At 39.3% G+C, this 20,068-nt stretch overlaps 1 protein-coding gene across 5 annotated transcripts in view; it reads left to right on the forward strand.

Moving 5' to 3' along the window:
• Positions 1–2,888: 2,888 nt before the first annotated feature.
• The window catches only part of SLC38A9 (solute carrier family 38 member 9), a 45,038-nt gene continuing 27,858 nt past the window's right edge, over positions 2,889–20,068 (forward strand). For 2 of the 5 annotated variants that reach the window (XM_059873572.1, XM_059873576.1), the window contains exons 1-7: positions 2,889–3,032; positions 8,127–8,275; positions 16,225–16,357; positions 16,951–17,072; positions 17,218–17,281; positions 17,394–17,487; positions 18,464–18,634. In XM_059873572.1, the coding sequence (XP_059729555.1) occupies positions 8,172–8,275; positions 16,225–16,357; positions 16,951–17,072; positions 17,218–17,281; positions 17,394–17,487; positions 18,464–18,634 (688 nt within the window). In that variant the 5' untranslated portion in view covers positions 2,889–3,032; positions 8,127–8,171. Of the gene's footprint in view, positions 3,033–3,164; positions 3,442–7,344; positions 7,465–8,126; positions 8,276–16,224; positions 16,358–16,950; positions 17,073–17,217; positions 17,282–17,393; positions 17,488–18,463; positions 18,635–20,068 lie in introns of those variants that run through there. The other 3 variants (XM_059873573.1, XM_059873575.1, XM_059873577.1) reach the window with 3 other exon arrangements.

Here is a 20,068-nt window from a genome sequence, read left to right on the forward strand (position 1 = left end):
TTTGCTAATGTAACTCCATGTTCAGCACAGTTTAATACTTTTAATAGTAGACATGGGGAGCCCCTATGAATGCAGTCATAGTAGCAGATGTAATCCCTGGTGAGTGATCTCAGTTAATTTTAACTACAATCAGTTGTCACAGCCTCTAACTAGTAGATAAGCTTGGAGAGTTATTTTCTTTTCTTATTCCTTTGGCTCTTTGGGACACTCTCTACTGCCTCCAGATTACTTTCCACTACACTAGGAGAAGCCAAGTTTTGACATTTTGTGAATGGCAAGAAATTACATGGTAATGGTAATTAATTTCTTCAACTCAGAGGATTCTTTCGAGAGCAAAATATTTTTTCCCCCTAGAGATGCTAACAATTCAACGTAAACCATGGTGGCAGCGTACAAATTGCACAAGATGTTTACAGACTACCCTTGAGGTAATGTTACCCAACCAGCCCTACTCAAGCAGAGTCATCTACTTGAGCAAAACCAGAACAAAGTATTATCCAACATATGTAAACTGCATCTTATGTATTGCATGCAAGCACAATATGGAGTTGCAGCTAACCAGAAAAACACATAGAAGTATTTTACAAAAAATTGTGAGAATTTACCCCAAGTGTGAGTGCAACCCCTTATAAGTGAGGAAGAAGAAACCAACAATGTAAACATCATATTCCTCTGAGGGATGGGCTCCAGATGCTGATAGCCTCTAGTAATGTCCTTTCATCTAACCATTGCCAAGAATGAAACCAGCAACCTCACGATCCAGAGCAGTCACAGAAGGGTGACCATAGCAGCAAGAACAGGGGAAAGAAGCAAATATGTGCATAAATCCCATTCTTCTTTCTTTTTGTGTAACAGTGCTGGACTAATAATGATCTGACACATAGAATTTTGGTTATACTTTCAACAAATTATTGCCTTAGCTAAATAGGAGGTATACTTTCTCTTTGCCAACAAACAAGATTTTGAGTGTAGCATAGCTATATATAAACTATATATAAGCATCTGTCACTTAAATGCTATCCTGATGTATTATCAGTATCTTTCAGAGAGAAACATGAAGTTTTCTCTAACAAAATGCAGCACCCCTCCAAGTTTGTTAGCTATGTGACCATGCTCTGTTTCATCAATGGGGAAGGTTATTTATTCATCTACTATAATGTTCCATAATGCCTAAATTTCATGAATTTGTGCATATTACAATTGTAACTTCAGGTGCAGAGTAAAGTATGACTTGAGGCAGTAAAAAGAAGATTCATAGCATAAGATGAAAATTTCTTAGAGCTGGATTTAATACTCCCTTTGTCTTACAGATTTCCCAAGAGCTTCAAAATTAGTTTAGGCTCCCATTTCTCTCCTGTCCAGGCATGTAGGAAGAGACACTCTGCCCAGGAGGTAATGTGTAATCAGAAGAGAAGGCCAGAACACAAACACTGCAGGACAGAGACTGAACAGCCTTTTGTGAAGTCAGCTGTGGCAGGAGATTTCATGAGGGAGCAGGATGAATCTGCTTCTGCTAGGCTTATAGTTCTTAAAAGAAAACACTTTTCCTAAGCGTAACTCCAGAACTGTAGTGGGTGATCCAGAAAGCACTGAAATACAGATCATCAACCTGCTATAGTATTAACTTATACAAATCTTTCACAGCATAGGTCACAGAAGACAGGCCCGAAGAGCAAGACTAGAAGCTTGTAAGCTAAAAAACCCAGTTCTTTGCACACGTCTAGTTTTGTGGGTTTCAGTTTAATTTACTTTCATAGCACCAGTACATGGTGTTAGCATTGCATTTCAAGTTCCTGTGATAGCAGCTGGGCAGACTGCTTGACTCATCAACCAAAATCTTCTAATGGCCAAAGCCCACAATGTACACTTGGATTCTAAGAGTGCCTCAAATGTGAAAGATGATGATGAATTTCCTGGGTACAGAAGCAAGAGTTTTGGTCCCAATGAGCTTGTGGGCAGCTGGATTTCAGGATGATCAGTAGTGTTAAGTCTCTGCTGCCTCATTTCCGTCAGCAGTCTGAAATTCAATTACACAGCAATTTTCTTGCAGAACAGTCCTACAGTCCTGCTGCTAGCCGTACATTATGTTTTAGATTTTACTTGAACAGGAAGTAAAGGGGGTGATTTGTGTGTAGCCTGTTTTGCAATATTGTCACATGGGAAAGCTCTCTCTGCTGTCTTCTTTGCAATTCAGCAGTTTTTCCAAGCATGAGCTATAAATACCCCAAGATTCTGATATTAACCATGGTTTCAACTATGAAAAGGATTATCTCAACTTGATTTAAGAAGAAAGAAAGAAAGAAAGAAAGAAAGAAAGAAAGAAAGAAAGAAAGAAAGAAAGAAAGAAAGAAAGAAAGAAAGAACAACCAAACCAAACAAATGAAAAACCCCCAAAAAAGAAAACAGACCAAACCAAACCAGGATTAAAAACATGTATTGCTGGGCATACTGGCCCCATTGTTTAGTCTGCTTTGTGTGCTCTGCTCAGTATGAAACACCTCGCTGAGCAGGTCAGGACGCCCTGGATACATCACTCCGTAGCCAGTCACGTGAAGACCAGCACGGTTTGTTTTGGCAAGGGTCATGTATGGATTATTTTGTCACTCTACTGACCGCAAAAGCATGCAAGCAAATGGTGGTGGTGGTGGGGGGGTGTTGGGGTTGTTTTGTTTTCTTTTTTGTGTTTTTTGTTTGTTTTGTTGGGGTTTGATTATGATTATGATTGTGATTATGATTATGATTATGATTAGCGGCGTCTCATCAGCCAACAGCAGCAAGTGCAAATCCCTTCTTCCCAGTACTCGGCTCACGCTTGTCCGTACGACGAGGCCCTCGCCTGGCAGCCCGGGGACACCGCCCCGCCGCTTCCTGGGAATCGTAGTCCTGCGCTCCGCAGCGCCTGGCCGGTTCCTCAGCGCAGCCGCTCCAGGAACTACGCGGCCCGGCACGCCCGGAGCCCGGCACGCCGGGAGCCGCCGCCGCGCTTCCTGTGGCCGCGGCGGGAGCGCTGCGCCGCCGAGACCGAGCTGCAGGTACGGGAGCCGCGTCAGGCGGGGCGGCGGCGCCCAGGCGGGGCAGCTCGGCGGGAGCGGCCCTTGGGGATCTCGGGGCGCGGGGCGGCTCCGGAGCGCGGGGAGGCGGCGGCGCCGGATCCTCCTCCGTGTCCCCCGCCGTGTCCCCCTCCGTGTCCCCCGCCGCTCGCCCGGCTCGGGGGCGCGACCTGCGGGGTGGAGGGGCTGGCAGGAGCCGCGCCGGCCGCAGGGCACTGACCGGCCACGCCGTGTTCCTGGAAACACGGGCAGATCGTCAGAGCGGGGGTGGAGGTGAAGGAACAGCGTGGAAGTTTTTCGGGCGGTCCGTGAAGCAGGGAAATGTTTACATCCGTTTTCACGGGCCTGAGGGAGAACCCGTTAAGTTAAAACCAAAAATCTTGTTTAAAATGTAAGTTAGCCTAAGGTGATAGTGTTTCGTTTCTGTAAATATTTATCTGCAGTGCCCACAAATATATGAATTATGCGAGCTTTATCCGTCGAAGGCAAATCTAGTTGAACATGCTGGTTCTTTTTAATTTTACTTAGATTTATCATGTGGCATTGACCATGTTCGTTCTGTCAGAGCTACACAAAAGCTCAGCAGAGGTTCAGCTTGTATATTCAAAAGTCTTTTTCCTCAAAAAGTTGCTAACTTACATTGCTTTATACAGTTTTAATCGCCTTTAACCAGTGCAGTTGTCGGAGAGTGAGGACAAGCTGAAGTATCTATAAGGTGCCAGAAGAGGCGGTATGCTGTCCCCGTTTTAAGGAGCTCTTAATGTATACTGCTACTTTCATGACTAATGTAGCCTCCTTCAGTCCCTTCTGACTGAGGATTCACTCCAGGAACTGAGGAACTGTGCTGTCCTGTGTTGGAGTTCTCGCCTTTCAGTGTACACTGTGCTTATATCTCATATGTGCACTGCCTGCAGCTTGCTTGAGTATTACGCCTTGAGCTGTATTCATCCTGCTCAGAATTTCAGAGAAGACAGGATTACTCCAAGTGGCACTTTTAAAAAAGAATTTCCGTGTTTGAACTAAATACTTTGATTAGCAGATTCTGGTATTTAAACCATGAGTGTGGGGTGCTTTTTAGAAATAGTGACTTTTAAGAAGAAATGAAGTATAAACAGCTCTCAGTGCTCCAGCTGCTGTTTGTACAGCACCATGATGGCATCGTGGAGGCTGTGGGAGTAGTGATCCTCTCAGCCTTTCTCCTCCTGCCCACTGTGGGAGGTTCTCTGATAAATACCAGCTAAGCACAGTCCATGCTTATGGGATTGTTGGGATGATTGACTTACTGAGCACAGTTTAGCTCCTGATGGGGTAAACCTGTTTGCTAGCTCTCTTGCATGGCCTGGGCTGTAACTCTGAATTATCTGTCTCATCTTAAAGTTTCGTCACACACATGTATAACCGAGCCATAAACTGCAGTTGTTAAATTCACAGTGGAAACCAACTAATACAGTTTTGCTATCCAGTGCTAACATTATTAGATCACAGGCTACAGTGAGATTTCTAAATCTACCATATCCTTTTCTTCACTCCTTCATGCTTTTTAGACTTTGAAACCAGATTGAGAGAACCTGAAGGCAGTGAAAGCAGAAGCTCATAGGGCTGAGCCAGTGAGGATTAAAGAAGGTCCAGTCCTTTTAAGATTACCATCTAAAAGTCATGTGGAGTGTAGCCCAGAATGAGACTGGGGAAAAATAACTTGCGTAGACTTAGGTGTTGCTTCACAGTTTGTGACCAGCAGCAGGAAACCTGGGTTATTAAATTCTGACCCACTTGTTTCCTTTTGCTGCCCTTCTGATGTAGTGTGTCAGCTTGCAGAACAATAGAATGTTCTACAGGCATAGATAAAAGAGAGATTAACCTGGTTAATTCTTCTTCATTTTGCTTTTCTGCTTACAGTTGTCCTTTAAACTGTACTGGCTCCAGCTCCAGCCTTCAAGTGTGTCATCTATTTGTAGAGTAGCCAGTTTGCTGGTCATAAGCTTGCTGGTCATGAACTCAATTGTTATCAACAATAGGTACTTAAAAAATAAGATGTCTTTGCAGACCCAGCTTCTAATTGACCCTAATGGGTCAAGTGAGCACCAGCTCCACAAGTCTCGAATCATGCTGTCAAGTCAAAATTAGTCTGTGATATATTTTGGAAGGATTATTTTTCTTCACGGAATACTATAAAATCTGGGTTCTTTACTGCAGTAGTGCAGAAAAAATCAAGCTGGTGATCACTGTTGTCAGCATTTATCAGGCTAACTTGTAAAGCACAAGTATTAACAGGTTTTAAGGAAGGGATGTGCATTTGATGTCTGCTTAATCTGTCTCACAAACCATGGCCTGTGGAAGGAAGGGATGTCTATACTGTGGTCTTACGGAAGATTCTGATTAAAACCACTGACTATTTGAGGTTTGAATTTCTTTCAGTTTTCAATTCAGGCATTAGGAATTAAAATTTTTATCTGCATTTTTATGGCTAGGTCTGAAGTGTGATTTAAATTCTTAAGAGAGATGCAAAATGCAGAACAAGTGAGGGGGATTATGTTTGACACCTAGGTTTGTCTGTTCGTAAGATGAACACAGAATGTTCAATTGAGAAAAAATAGGAATAGAATAGAATAGAATTAGCTAATAGCATATATTAATTGAAGTGGCAGAGGACTGGGTGGATGCCTGTAGCAGTGTGTGAAATCTCCGGGGCCTGTGTTTTTGTTTCAGAATTACTTAGGTGTTGCAGGAAGCTCATGTGCACCAGGGTAAATTTTAACTGGAAGGGAATCAGTAGTGAGAAGGCAGAAAGCCTAGAGCTGTAGAAAAATAAGAGGAGGCAGTAGAAAAGAAGTGTGTGAAAGGGTATCTGTAAAGAGAATTTGGAGAGGAGCAACATGTCACAGGAAAAGAAGTAAATATATTGGTGTGAACTCTTAGTAAGTAGTGCTTAGTAAAGGTGGGTTGGGAAAGCAGTTTTGACAGGGTATAGGAGACAGAAAATAGAAGGAACATAAGGAGCAGAAATCTATTTGCTACGCATTACCAGAGGAGCTGAGAAGGATGAGAGCATGCTTAGCTGGGGCCAGAGAGCCAGAAGCAGCATTGTGGATAAGAAGGACTTCAGGGTAAAGAATCAAAACTGATGTTTTATTAGAAGGCTGGAGTAGCAAAAGAGAGAAAAGAGTAAGTTAAGGATGGTAAGAGGGTCCCTTGGAAAGGGTCTGAAAAAGGTAGAGGAATAAAGCTTTAGGGAGTGGCAAAAGAGAGAAAGGAGTAAGTTAAGGATGGTAAGAGGGTCCCTTGGAAAGGGTCTGAAAAAGGTAGAGGAATAAAGCTTTAGGGAGTGTAACAGCGAAAATTAACAGTAGGAGAAAGTATGCTGTCAGCAAGTGCAAGTAAGTCTCTTAAGATTGCCTTGATTATCACCACTTGCATATTGTATCCTCTCAAAGGGCTAAAGTGACCAAGACACAATCATTTCTTTAAACTCAAAAATCATGCCTTTAAACTTAGTAACTGTTCAAATCTCTTGTTGTGGATGTTGAAACTACGAGGAATGTGTCAGCGCTGCAGGATGAAATAGCTTCCATGGCACTATCCCCTCCCTTGCTCAGGCATGCGAGCATACAGATTCCAACCCCCAAACTCAACACTGATGTGGGTTTAAAGCAAAAGAAGGAGTAGCTAATTTTCATCTGTGTCAGTCCTCCTTGTCTAGTTCAGTATGGCATTGCATAAATGCCATTAAGCTGTCAAAGCAGGACTTGAACTTTCAGTACAATTTTCATAAACTGGATCCATTACTGATCCCCTCCCCTTGACAGCGGAGAGCTATTACCTGTGTCTGTCTTCTAGAAAGCACTTCCTTGGCAGGTTGAGCCAATCTTAATGCTTCTGCAGTTCCTGCCACATTGTCCATCAGTGTTTTCCCACGCATCCTTCAGCAGTTTTTCAGCCCAGGAGAGTAGATGTGGTTGAAAACTAATCTAACTTTAATTTTTCATCCTCTCCTTCAGATTCTTTGTTTTGGTTTGTTTTGATTTTTTGCCAGGGGTATTAGCAGGATAAGCTAATGGAAGAGGATTGACAGTATGCATCTAGGAGGGGATAGAACTGTGTCTACTCAACTTGGGTTGGTGTGATTTCTAGACTGGGCCTTTATGGTGTATTTCTGTGAGGATGCAGAAGGATCGTACACACCTTATTCTTTCTGTTCTCTTCTGTTGCCATTCCAGGGTTCAAACAGCCGGCACTACCCTTCTTTGTCTTGTGCCAGCTCTAGTTGTCATCTGTCTTTCCATCAGCCTAACATTTTAAAGCTTTCTGAAAGATGGAAGAACAGATACTTCTACCATTGTTGTTTGAAAGTGTCCTGGCTTCTGACATTTTTGTTTGAAGGAGTCCTGCCTGAGGAATTCTTCAGGAGACAGTAGAAGTGAGAGCTGTTAAGTCATTATGTTTGTTCAGCTGCATGCAAGACCACAGAAAGTTCCATGTGAGGCCTGTAATTCAATCTGAGTAGAAATCCATTAGTTTAAAAGTGATCTGCTCCTCACTCTTTCACCAGAAGTGGTTTAAATGCATATAATAGTTGTTATTAATGCATTATTAAACCACTTATTGCCTTTTATTCAAAAGACCTGGACACAGTAGACTGCAATAATCTGATCCTTATTATGGGAAATGTACTGGAACTGGAATAAACTGCATATGTATCTGCTGCAAAGTTTGAAGTAATTGAGTGAAACAGTAGGCTCTGATAGCTGATAGATTGTTCTCTGCAGTACCATTGCACATTAGAAATACAGCTCCTTTAGAAATTTATATTTAATTCATACTGCCTTGTTGTGGTGCTAAAAGAGATTAAGGGCTAGATAGAATGATTTAAAAAAATACTGTCCCCACTGTACATGCCTCATGATGTTTGCATTATGGAATGAGAATTCTCAAGTGGCATGTTGAAGTTATTTACTGGTGCTTTTCAGCCCAGGAGCTTGTGAAACTGTGGGACTCTACCAGTGTTAAATTCATAGCAGGGACATAGTTTTGCTTAACTCGGTGGACTCATTTATTTTCTTTCCTTTTTTTTTTTTCCAGGCTAGAGTAACAGACAGAATCTAAAAGGAGACATATTCACCAAATATGGAAGAGGATACCAAACCTATCTTGGTTCCTGTGGGAGGTGATGAAAGCAATTATGGAATCATGAATATACAGTTTAATCCAGAAGACTATAAATGCAAAAGGTATGAGGAAAGATGAACCTACAGAATTACTGTGAGGCAAAGAGTTGTTTAATCTTTGCTTTTGACAATAGAATCCTACAGACAGAAGATTAAAATTTGGAAGCCGGGATCTCTGTACAAACAGTTCCAACTTCGTCACTATATGATAGTATTTTATTTCTAAGCACCTGGTGAACAGATGTTCTTACTATATTTTGTTTATAAGGATAAGGTTTTTCTATTGCCATCATTTCAGACAGAGTGCTCTATTAAGAACTCATCATGAGGCTTTTAAAGTGTTCTTCAAACATGGAGCAGCATGTGTGTGTATAGTGGAGCATGAATTTTTTTTTTTTATTTAGAACAGCTAACTGAAATGTTGAGACGATGCAAGCAAGTTTGCCCAATGTTGCTGTCAGTATGTGTAGATGGTGCTGTCTGCATTCTGCAGGTGATGCTGGAAAAATACATTATTTGATAGTACTAAGTGAGCTGAGTGATCTTTACTGCCTTTTAAGAAAAACAGAGTAGTGCTTTCTGAGAGTGAGCAAATGTGAAAAATTTGTCAGTCCAGCCTTATTACTGTGCCTTCAAAAATAGTAATTCCAGCTAAGTTGTTATTTCACATGTTTTCTAAAAAGTTTAACAAAGGGGTTTAGAATGAAGGACTTCCTGTGCTGCAGTTAAGATTTTTTGTGGGCTGGTTGTGGAACCAAAAGTGAGATCAGAGTGGGACCTACCCTCCTAATACTAGCTGAAGGCATCAGCTTTGCCTTTTTAGATGGAAGAATAGCACTGTAGCATCTCTTGGACCAATTTATGGTCCCTTTTTTTCCGATTTGCATCCATCATATTTCCGTAAAGCAGTTTTTCTGAAGGAACTGAAGATGGCACTGTTGCATACAAAATCCTGCTGTCAGCGGCTGCTTCAGCAAAAAAATAAAAAAGTTCTTGAGGCTAGTGCTTTGATGCTATCAGCCTCCAGCTTTGGAAAGCTGTGAAAGCCTATGTACATCCTCTTCTCTGCAAATAAAGGAAGGAGGATAAGGGTCTAAGTGAATCCAGGGGAACAAAGGAAGCACAGGCCTAGAAGCACACAGAATTATGTTTATAAAGGCTAGGAAATGCTAGAATACTTGCAGGTGGCAAAGGCAATTGTGAATGAATGTAAATGAAATCTTTCTCTTTTTGTGGAGTATCTGATCCCTTCCTGTCATAAGAAGACTGCTACTTTGTGTGTGTGATTTTCAGGAGAAAATCAAACAGAAATTGTTTTGGAGGAAGTATGTGTTCTCTTTGAGGACCAGTGGGTTTCAGGTGTTGTGGTGATGCAGTAGCAATAAAAGAGGTTTTTTTAAACACCTAAATGCTAAGACTCACTTTTCTAAGTGAGGTTAGGTATTGTTTCCATATTGTGTGGTTGGCTTTTCCCTGTGATTTCTCAAATTTGGGACTCAACTTCATAAAAGGTCATAGCCTGTGGCATTTGGTTCCCTTACTAAAAGCAGAAGTGTGTACTTGGATTGTGTGCCCACATTCACAGCCTCCAGTTTTGCAGATTTGCCTGAATGTCCTTATTGCTCCTCTCTTGAATTTTTTCTTCCATTTTCTGTGACCTAGCCTTTGCCTTCCAGGTATGCAGAGGCACAAAGTTGAAGGGCAGGAGGCCTGGGATATCAGAAAGGCCTGGAAATAATAGAGGGGTCTAAATAAGCTTGAACTCCACTTCTGTACTAGAACAGGCAGCCCCCACACTTTAAAAAAAGAAATAAGGAAGAAGAGGCCATGTGTCAGTCCTGGTCAGAGCAAGTGGACAGTTTGAAGGGCTTCTTCATTAAACCTTCAGGAAATAGTGGATCCTGGGAAGAAGAATAGTTAGTCATTAAAGTACCCCGTAGTGAAAATGCAGTAGTACAATGCAGTGTGTTTGCTCTTACTTTGTTCCTGTTTTTTAACTTGGTATTCCGAAACTACATCCCAAGTGAATGCTTGGTAGCTTTGCTTTGGTTGAGATAGCTCTTCAAGTGTTGTGTGTGATTTGTAGTAATTACTGTTTGTCTGTCTTAGTGCTGTTCTATACTTTTGTTTGGGTTGTTTGACATCTGAGGAATTTGCATAGTTATCTGGTTTTCTTAACAGCTTGGAGGATTTTTGGGATTTTTGAAAGGAATGCTTTTCAGTGTTTACATAGGAACAATAAGCTAATTGTTTTTTAGAGTTGTAAATTACTTTGTGAAGTATTGTTCTGCTAATTTGAGGAAAATATAAAGCCACTTTTAATCCTTTTAAGGAGAATGTTATTGCTCTTCTCTCTTCACCGTATTCAGTGTGTTTTTCCCATTTTGTAGCTCCCTTTAAAAACGAGAATATTATTCCTGCTTTGGCTTATTGGTGATTATTGTATGGAAAAGAGGACGTTTCTTGTTTTCTTCAAACTGCTTTTTAAATCTGCTCATTGTCAAAAGATACTGCAGTTGTCAGTCAGGAATACTTGAACCTTCAAAGAAGCAATTGATGTTTTGTGCTGGTTCTTTTGCATATGAAAAAACTTGGCAATGCCTCCTGCTAAGGAGCCTTCTGCATTTTTTCCCTATTCTTTTTGAAGTCCCACAGGTTCCCAGAATGTAGGAGGCATCAGTAAGTGAAATTAAACAGCTGTAAATTAAACAGTGTCTGTAGATGGCAGTCAGAAAAGCCTTTTTAATGCAAAAGTGGTTGATTCCCTTCATTTTCAAAGTTCTTTTAACTTAGGAGAAGGTTGACAACCTGTGCAAATCTGTCCTTTCTGCATTCATTACGGCTTTACCACTCCACACCAATGTGATCATTTTACTCCATCGCTTGCTTTCCCTGTTTTTCTCTGTTTCTCTGTTTTGCCAACATTTTTGTGAATTCCTGGTAATGCTTCTTACTAATTGGAAAGAATTGTGACCTTAATTAAGAACCTTCATATTTCTTGGTAAGTGATGAGTAAAATAGCTTTTGTCTTTTACAGGGAAGAGGAGTAGTGATTGAAGTGTGGTGTGGTAAAGCTTATGATTCCTAATTTGTTAAAATGTGCAAGCAATGACATTATGCTTCAAAAGGTTATTTTAGTTCTGCATCCAACATTTTAAGAAACTTGTGTGATCCTGCTGTAATTACTGTAACGGTGATAAATACAGAAAAATTTAGGTAAAGTGTATTGCGAAGAGAATGAAGATCTTACAAGATAACTGTAAGCACACTGTTTAATGCTTCAGTAAATTCAGACAGTTTAGAAAGTAAAAACCAAGTCACTTGTGGAATTCTTTCATACAGATTTCCTTAAGAGACGCACACAGATACCTGTAATCATAGAGGATCCTGAGTTGAACAGGCCCACACGGATCCTCATATTCAACTCCTGGCCTTTCACAGGATGTTACAAGAACCAGATCATGTACATTAGATTGTTGTCCAAATGCTTCTAGAACTCTAACAGGCTTGGTACCATGGCCAGTTCCCTAGAGAGCCTGTTCCAGTGCCTGGTGTTCCTATCCAGATAATGTAGTTGCCAATTATGAAATAGCTACCTATTCTTACTGCTTCTTCTCCTTTCCTTAATTTCCAATACAGTGAATCAGTTTTACTCCTTAGTTTTTCTTGTGCCGTTTGCAGCATTCCTGTAATAACTTGGTAACTCAGTAAGGCAATAAAGCTGTAGGAATTTCGTAGGTTTATTTCTCTGTAACAATCCTATCGCATCCCTAAAAGGTAAATGATTGATGTGAGGTGTCAAAGAAATCTCTGCAGTAAGCTAAAGTGGCTCCTTGTGGTCTATTTGGAGGAAAGAAATTGTAAAGCATCATGTAAAGAAGGTTTTCCATATTTGTTTAAAAATTAAAAGCTTGTCCAAAGTCATTAATATTGTCATGTAGAGCTAAAAGACATAATGGTACAAAAAAACTAGTATAGTGTAATAGCTGAATACTTACCATGTTTTTGATCAGATCTCAAGAACCAGTTGTTTGATGTTTAAAAATACTTCAGCAAAGGTACTTGAGAAGTAGTATTATTTATTCTGAAAGTTCTTGAGGTATGTGTTAGTCTTACTCCTTCATTGCCCCACAAGATGTAGTACATTGCTGATAATTACATAAGATGAATGTAGCACCCTTATAAAAAATCTTACATAATTGACTAGTGTTCATGTTGTGCTGTTCCCTCTAGCCCTCTAAATCCAACATTTGCTTATCACAGGGGAACAGTTAATCATGAGCATCTCTTTTAATTTCCTTTGCTTGCAAAATTGCTACTGAAGTAAAAATGTGAGGAAGTTTTGACAGAATCACTCTTCTTTCTTTTCCTGGGCCAGCTCTAGAGAATTATTATTAACTGTCCCTTTGTGAGAGCAAGAAAAGAGGTTTTCTGGGAATGGTTTCTGAAAAACACACCTGCCAGGTGTAATGTATGGAAGGTGAGGACCTCCTGCATGATGCCCTGCAAGTTGTCCATTCTCATGGTCCTGTGGAAAACAGCCCTGTTCTACTGGTGTGTTTGCCCTAGTAAAAGAGCACTGTTTTTCTGGCTAGCTGCTGAAACACTAAATGTAATTGTGTCTTTCAGTGTGTATGAAATTCAAGGGCTGTTATAGTTTATCACAATACATGGAAATTGTCTGCATTGTTTCACATCATAATCACAGTCACTCCCCTTCCCCCAGATCACATTGTCCAACATTCTTTTCCATAAGCATTTTGCCACATGAGAGATAGGATATAATTGCCTGTATAAATCAGACTTTTTAATAGGAACGTGTTGTAGCTGCTAATACTTGTATGTGCTTGCTAATGCTTGCTAGTGCTTGCCCACTAGTCATAAGGTCCCTAAATAGAATTTTTCAAAATATATCCCAGATTATATCCTACCTGCTTTGGGCTTTGTAAATCTCAGTCTTTGAGAACTTCTTTGAGTCCCTGAGAGAGCTTCTCAGACTCCCATTTGAGTATGGCCTACAACCAGTCTTTCATATGGGTATTGCTGGGAGCAATACCTTGGCCTTCATCCTGAGCAGGATGCTACCCTCTCCTAGTGGAGATCAGGGTAGGTAAGTAGCAGGCCTCCTAGCCTGCTCACACAGCTTCTTATACAAATTGATGTTTCCAAAGAGATCTGCAAATAACATAAAATTGATTGGTGGTTAGTATGTTTTGGAAGTCACTTGCTCAGCAGGGCTAGTGGTGCAGCGGTACCCCGGAAGAAATTAAATTAGGTGCTGCTTTACATAATTTTCATTCTCTGCAGAGGCACAGTAGCAGGGATCAAGAGGGGAAGTAGCCCAAGTACTGGCAACAATAAACTTATGCACTCCTCTCGTCAGGAAGCAGAAGCAATAGGTACATACAATTTCATAGGTAATGTTTGATTTTATTTTCTTTTCCTAACCCATAGATTAGATTCTAGATCATACCCTTATGTTTTGTGCTAGACCATAAGTTGTTTGTTTAATCCAGATTCTGTTCATAATACTGAAGATGAAATGTCTTTCTTTAAACAATTTCTTACCTACAGATAGGTTTTTACTACACATAATTTATTTTCTTTATGTTTGTTTGGTCATTGACAGCACTGCTTTCCCCACAAAATCAGATGTTCTATGCATGTTTTCTGTTACTTTAATTTTAAAGTCATCCTTGGATTGACACACCTGTAAAACAGAGCTGTTTTCACCTGCATTGCTTTAGAAAATAATTTCTGACTGTAAGAATTTTCTTTAACATCTGTGCTAGCAATTGTTGAACACCATTTTGAAAGAAATCTTTGTCACAGATCTCCCTACTCACTTTTAACCAAAATGTGGACTTTGTCTCACTGTAACCTTTCCACAGTTGCAGTGAAAGTTCATGGGGATGCACTAATAATATTAAATGTAGATGAGGAAAGAGAGGAAGGTCTTCACGCTATGCAGTTGCTGTATAATTAGCAAAACACATAAGTGTTCTAAATATAGTGCATGTCAGCAATCCAAAAAGAAAATAGCAGAGAGCTGACTGGAGCGGGGGCAGCATTTAAACAAGTTTATACAAGTTACTTCTCCTGTTTTCATTACTACAGTCTTTATTTTACAGGTCTTCTAATGAAATATTTTTTATCTGTGTCCAATGATTTGCTCAACTTAATAAATTTTAAGCTAAAACAAGTAAAGTCCTTTGGAACTGAAAGTCCATGAGTATTTTTGTATATTACCTACATGTGGAGTGAGTTAGCCCCATGTGCCTGTGTTTCGAGTAGTAAAGCTATTGCTTAGAATTTATTTCTGCAAAATTGAGATATCTTTCTAAATTGTTTATAAGAACACCACAAAAGCACACACATAAAACACATATTCTCCCCATTATGTCATAATCATAGGAAGAAGAGTCAATTGAGAATGTGTTAAAAATTTTAAAGTGTTCATTTGGATTTCACTAAGTAAGAGACAACTTAGCAAATCTAAGCCATTTTTCCATTATGAAGGAATGTGTAAGAATTAATTAAGTTTAAGATAAAAGAAAGAAGGAATTTGTGGAGATGGAAGTTTGTATTCTCTATTTTCCCTTTTTGTGAGTTAGGTTTTCTTAATTTCACAGATACTCCCACCTCGTGTCTCCCCTTAAGCACACAGGAATAGGAACCTGTCTTCCTCTCTTACAAAGACAGAGCAAAGAACTTCAGAACTGTATTTCTTATCTTCCTTACAGATAACATGTGGTGTCATAGTACAAATGCGTAAATGATTCATTGGGAAAAAGAATGGGAAGTTTTTTGTGGAGGTTATTGGGAGCTGGGGTTGGAGGGGTTGCCCAAGTTCCTTTGTAGTCTGAAACAGAAATGGGTCCTGTAAAACAGTAATATCAAATAGATTTTGCTCATATTACAGAATAAATGGCATGGCTTTATTGCTGACCTAGTTTCTGTTGTTAGTAGTTGGAAGCTTGTTGTGATCTCTGCTTCAGTGGATTTATGAGTGATTTAAACATCAGCCTGGAAGAGGAAGATCAGAAAGCCATTGTGGTAGTTTTAGAAATTAAATTTCTGCTGAAAGAAAAAAAAAGCTGATTTATTAAGGCTTAGAGGACAGCAGTGTCCTCTGTCTCGTTTGAGAAATTAGCCTCTCAGTGCTAGGAGTCAGTGTTGTTTTTAAGCAAGAGCATAATATGGAAGTCAGTTCTACTTGAGTTGGAACAAAAAACTCTCAGCAATATAATGATTTGGTCACATTTGTCTGGTAGTGCTCCTTGCATGAAGGTGTATGGTGGTGTAACTTTAAAGCAGCTTTCAGTGTTCTTGCTCTGTACCTCTGTGTGTGCAGAGAAAATGAGGGGCATGTGGTGCTCCTGTTTTCTTCTTCAGCAGCCGTGACCATGCCTGCAGTCTAACTCAGGTGAAGTAGAGGAAATAGAGACAGAGTATGTTCCCCGTTGCCTTGACTTCAAAACATATGTGACCACATGGACTCATTTGGTCTTGGTTCCTTCCCCACACAATTCCATTTAGTGTTTTCAGCTAGATTAGTAGTTCCTAATCTTTTCATATGTGGTCGTCACTGCCACCGCTCATTCCTCTTTCTCTGCTTTCTGCTTCTGCATTCTCATACTTTCTGTTTCTACCTCTGTTCCTCATCACTTGTTCTGACAACACCAGTTACAAGCACTAATAAGCTTGCCCAAGCTCATTAACATGTATTTCTCTGTGTGATTCATTGTTGAAAACTAACAGCTGGATATTAGGTCTGATGTTAAGTTGCTCCACAGAATCTGGGCTGGAGGTCATTTAAGTATGGATATAAACTCACAATTCTTTCACAGATTGCAGCTTCCCTCAATGGCATTGATGGATATTTTTTCATTTGCCTTGTGTCAATGGATGACAAAACCATCCTGAGTATTGCTTAGTTGCTCTCTGAGTTGTATCTTGTGTTCCATGGTTTTAAGCGTTTTCCTTTCTTCCCTTTTTTTCCCCTCCTCTAGACCATTTCACGTGGAGCCCACAAACATAGTCAGTGTGAATGATGACATGCAAAGAGTCACTGATGAAGCTTCAGCAATGAATAAGAGGATTCATTACTATAGCAGGCTCACATCCCCTGCAGACAGGGCATTGGTAAGGCAAAGACAGGGCCTCATTAAGTGGGTGGCCTCTGGCATGTTGGGTCTTACACAGCCTGGATTTATAAAAGCAGCAGAAATAAAGGTGGGTGGGAGAATTGTTCTGCAGCTTGCTTTGAATCAAGTATGTGGTAGCTGAGTGCCTTTGAAAGGTTTTGTTTTATCACAAGCTGTTATTTACTTCTTGTGCAATACCTTCACCATTAAAAGAAAATATACAAACAGCAATAATTTTATAACAGTGATCCAGGGTGCCCAGATTTCTCCCACCTATAAGATTAAAGCAGTGGCCAGCTGCAGTAACTGAGCTGTTGAGCTAGCATGATTTGTTCATAGTGTGTTTACACATACTTTGCAGAAGAAAAATGCATTTTTCCAGCTATCTAGCTAGAAATTCTATCAACTGTTTGTTGGACTTTTCCCCCCAGGAAGAGAATTAGCATAGTACAACAGTCTCTTTCTTTCTTTTTTTCTATTTTTTTTTTTTAATTGTAATTTCCTGTGACTTACAGTAGTTGACTTGCTGTGTTTGGGACAATTAGTTACATTGATGTTACTAATAAGTCTTGCTTTTTATCCACTTGTTAGATTGCTCCTGACCATGTCCTCCCAGCTCCTGATGAAATCTACGTGTACAGTCCATTAGGAACTGCTTTTAAAGTTGACAGTTGCACAGATGGCTATGGTAAAAACTCCAGTCTAGTGACAATGTATGTTAAACACCTTGCCCTATAATAGCCTCAAAATGCATGATTATTGAATGTTCTACATTAACAACATAGCTGTTGTTAACTAAGACAACAATGTGAAGTAAGAGTGGTTCTTAAAATATTCACTGGATTTTTTTCTTCCTAGATTTATGATATGGAATACCATGATGGGTACATCCATATTAAGTATCCCATGGGGAATAAAACAGGTAAACTATGAAAAATGTGTGCATATGAAAATGTTTTTGGCAACATGGCTTACTCTTCTTTTTTTGTAGTATATTCACAAATAAAATGAACTGTTTTTCTCCCTCTTAACAGGCAGGGTTCACTTCTGGAATTATTCTCATCTTACTGATGGGCATTTTGACTCTTTATTGCTGTTACAGAGTTGTGAAATCACGGCAAATGATACGTAAGAAATCCAAAGCTTCATCATGCAAATACTTTGAGTGTGAAATACCAATATGTATTAGATTCTATTTGTATGTGTCTTTTACTATATGTTAGACCTGACCTGCAAATAAAAGCTGTTCTTTGAATATCTCTATTTTTGTAGTCTGTGTCTAAGCTCTGTGTGCTAAATGACTGTCTTCCCTTTTTAGATATTCCTTCACTTTCTTGGGACCTAGGTATTATAGCCAAATGCAATCTCTTATCAAGCAGGGTTTCAAATGTTCACTTACTAAGTTTTTGGGGACTTTAGGAGTTAGAGGCATCTTTTCTCCATAATAAGCACTCTCCAGTTCTCTACTTGTCTGATCAACTTGCACACTGGAGCAGCCTGGACTGTAGCTGTATCCCTTTGTGTTGTGTGCCTGTATTACCCTAATATTTGTGTGTATTCTGTGTTGAAAGCCCTCTAAGTACTGTCAGCAGCTGGATCAGTCATTGACAGCAGCTCTAATTAGAATGTCCTTTTATTGTTCAAAACTCACCTTGGGGCTCTTCTCTGGTTGGTGCTTTTGTGCATAAACTAACATCTCACTTGCTCAAATAAAGGCCATTAAGACCTTTGTCAGTTTGTGACTGAACTCATTTCAGGACAGAAGTTGAGGAAGTTCATAGCTGGTCTACTTTGCCATAACTTCTGCAAAAGGCTTTAACTGCAAATGCATGGTGGCATTTTTGCCATGTTTTATTTCAGTGCATCTGAAAGTATTCAAAAGTAGTTGTATGGTCACAATAAAAGTGTATACTTTAGGCTTCTTCATTTAAACACTTAATGAGTGTATATTTTAAAGTTAGTGGGAATTTTCTTAGTCCTTGAAAGCGCTGTGAATGTGTGTCAGAATGTTCTTTAAAAACCCCACATTTTGTCCGGAATAGTTCTACTGACTCTAATGTAGCATTTTGTTTAGATATATTTTTGGTTCTTGTGTCTTTTTCAGCTTTAACAGATACCTCAAACTGGGAATTCCCAGATGTTTGCAAGTATTACTTTGGATCCTTTGGTCAGTGGTCAAGCCTCTTATTTTCTATGGTATCACTTGTTGGAGCCATGGTTGTTTATTGGGTACTTATGTCCAACTTTCTTTTCAACACAGGGAAATTTATATACAGTAAGTATACATTTTTGTTTAAGTTTTACAGCAATCCTTTGTAAAGATCATGACTCCCTGATACTGAAAAAGGATTGTACTTTTTACATAATCTTGATTTTCCTGCTACATTGCATGGAAAATCAATTGAGAATAAGTAACTATATGTGGTTATGGGCAAAGTCCTCTGTGTTGTCAAAGCCACTTGTTCAATTTCTCTCTCAAAGTGTAGTTTTCTTGGTATAGTTTAAACAACCTAAACCTGGCTGCTTGTTTCCACTCTATTTTCACTCCCTCTTTGTTTGCATGGGTGCATCTATTTGAACAGCCATAAAGCAGGCTAGACTGTTGAAATTATAAAGGATAATGAAAAAAACCCCCACAGTTTCATTATAGATTTCAACAAACACACTTCAAATGTTGCCATATTGGAAGTTTTTGCAAGCATCCATGAGGAAGCAATGAACTCTGTTGCAGTAAAATGATTCTTAGCATGGCTACAAAATAAGACACATAGGGTTTTTATACCCTGGTACATGCATAGGCACACAAGCATTTGTGTGTGTAATCAATGTAGAGTTGTGGGAATTGGTGATGGAATTGAGAGCTTTGAAAATCTGACTCAAAGTGCTGAGTAGGTTGACCGAGATTTAAAATGTTCTGATTTGAAGGTTATCTCTGAGGCAAATAACAGCACAGACAGTTAAGCCTGTTAAACAGTGTTTAATTAGAATTCCCACCATCCCTCTAGGACATACTTTACTATATTGGTTAATGACTGATGAATTTTATAGCTGATCTAATTTATATATTGTTACAGGCATTTCATTTGAGACTTCTTTTTAACGTCTAATTTTTTTTTTTTAATTTTTTTAAAAATTTTAACAATTTAGTATTAAATTATTCTAAATTAAATAATGCCAGCTCTAATAAATGGCATTATTATTATAAATGGCATAAATAAAATTTAAAATGTCAAAAGATCTTATTTTCTCGGAAAAAGTCCTGCTTTTCCATGGGACTGGCATGTTACTTTATCCCTTACTTGTATTTGTTTGGAGTTCTTATTTAAGTTGTTTGGTCTAAGATAACAATCACTGGCTTCTTGTCCTAACTTTCATACTTAATTACTAGGTAACAAAATGCATAATAGGATGTAGGTTTGACACAGTAGCATCTTCCAGCCACATGTTTCTAAGTATTCTAAGCAGGAATTCAATAAGTACTCTAAGTATTCAGCAGCAGCTTATATTTTGTTTAATTCTAATATATTCAGATGACTTCTTAAAACATCTGCACATACAATTTAGGTGGGGAAAAATTTATTTTCCCCAAGATGGTCTAGAAATCTGTGGTACACAAAGAATGCAAGAATTGTTAGCTGAGTGCAATATCATGTCTTTAACATGGTGTTGCATGGTCTTTTTCATTTTCTGTTTATGGGAAAAACAAAAT

Source organism: Haemorhous mexicanus, chromosome Z (assembly GCF_027477595.1).
Source record: "Haemorhous mexicanus isolate bHaeMex1 chromosome Z, bHaeMex1.pri, whole genome shotgun sequence".
NCBI lineage: Eukaryota > Metazoa > Chordata > Aves > Passeriformes > Fringillidae > Haemorhous > Haemorhous mexicanus.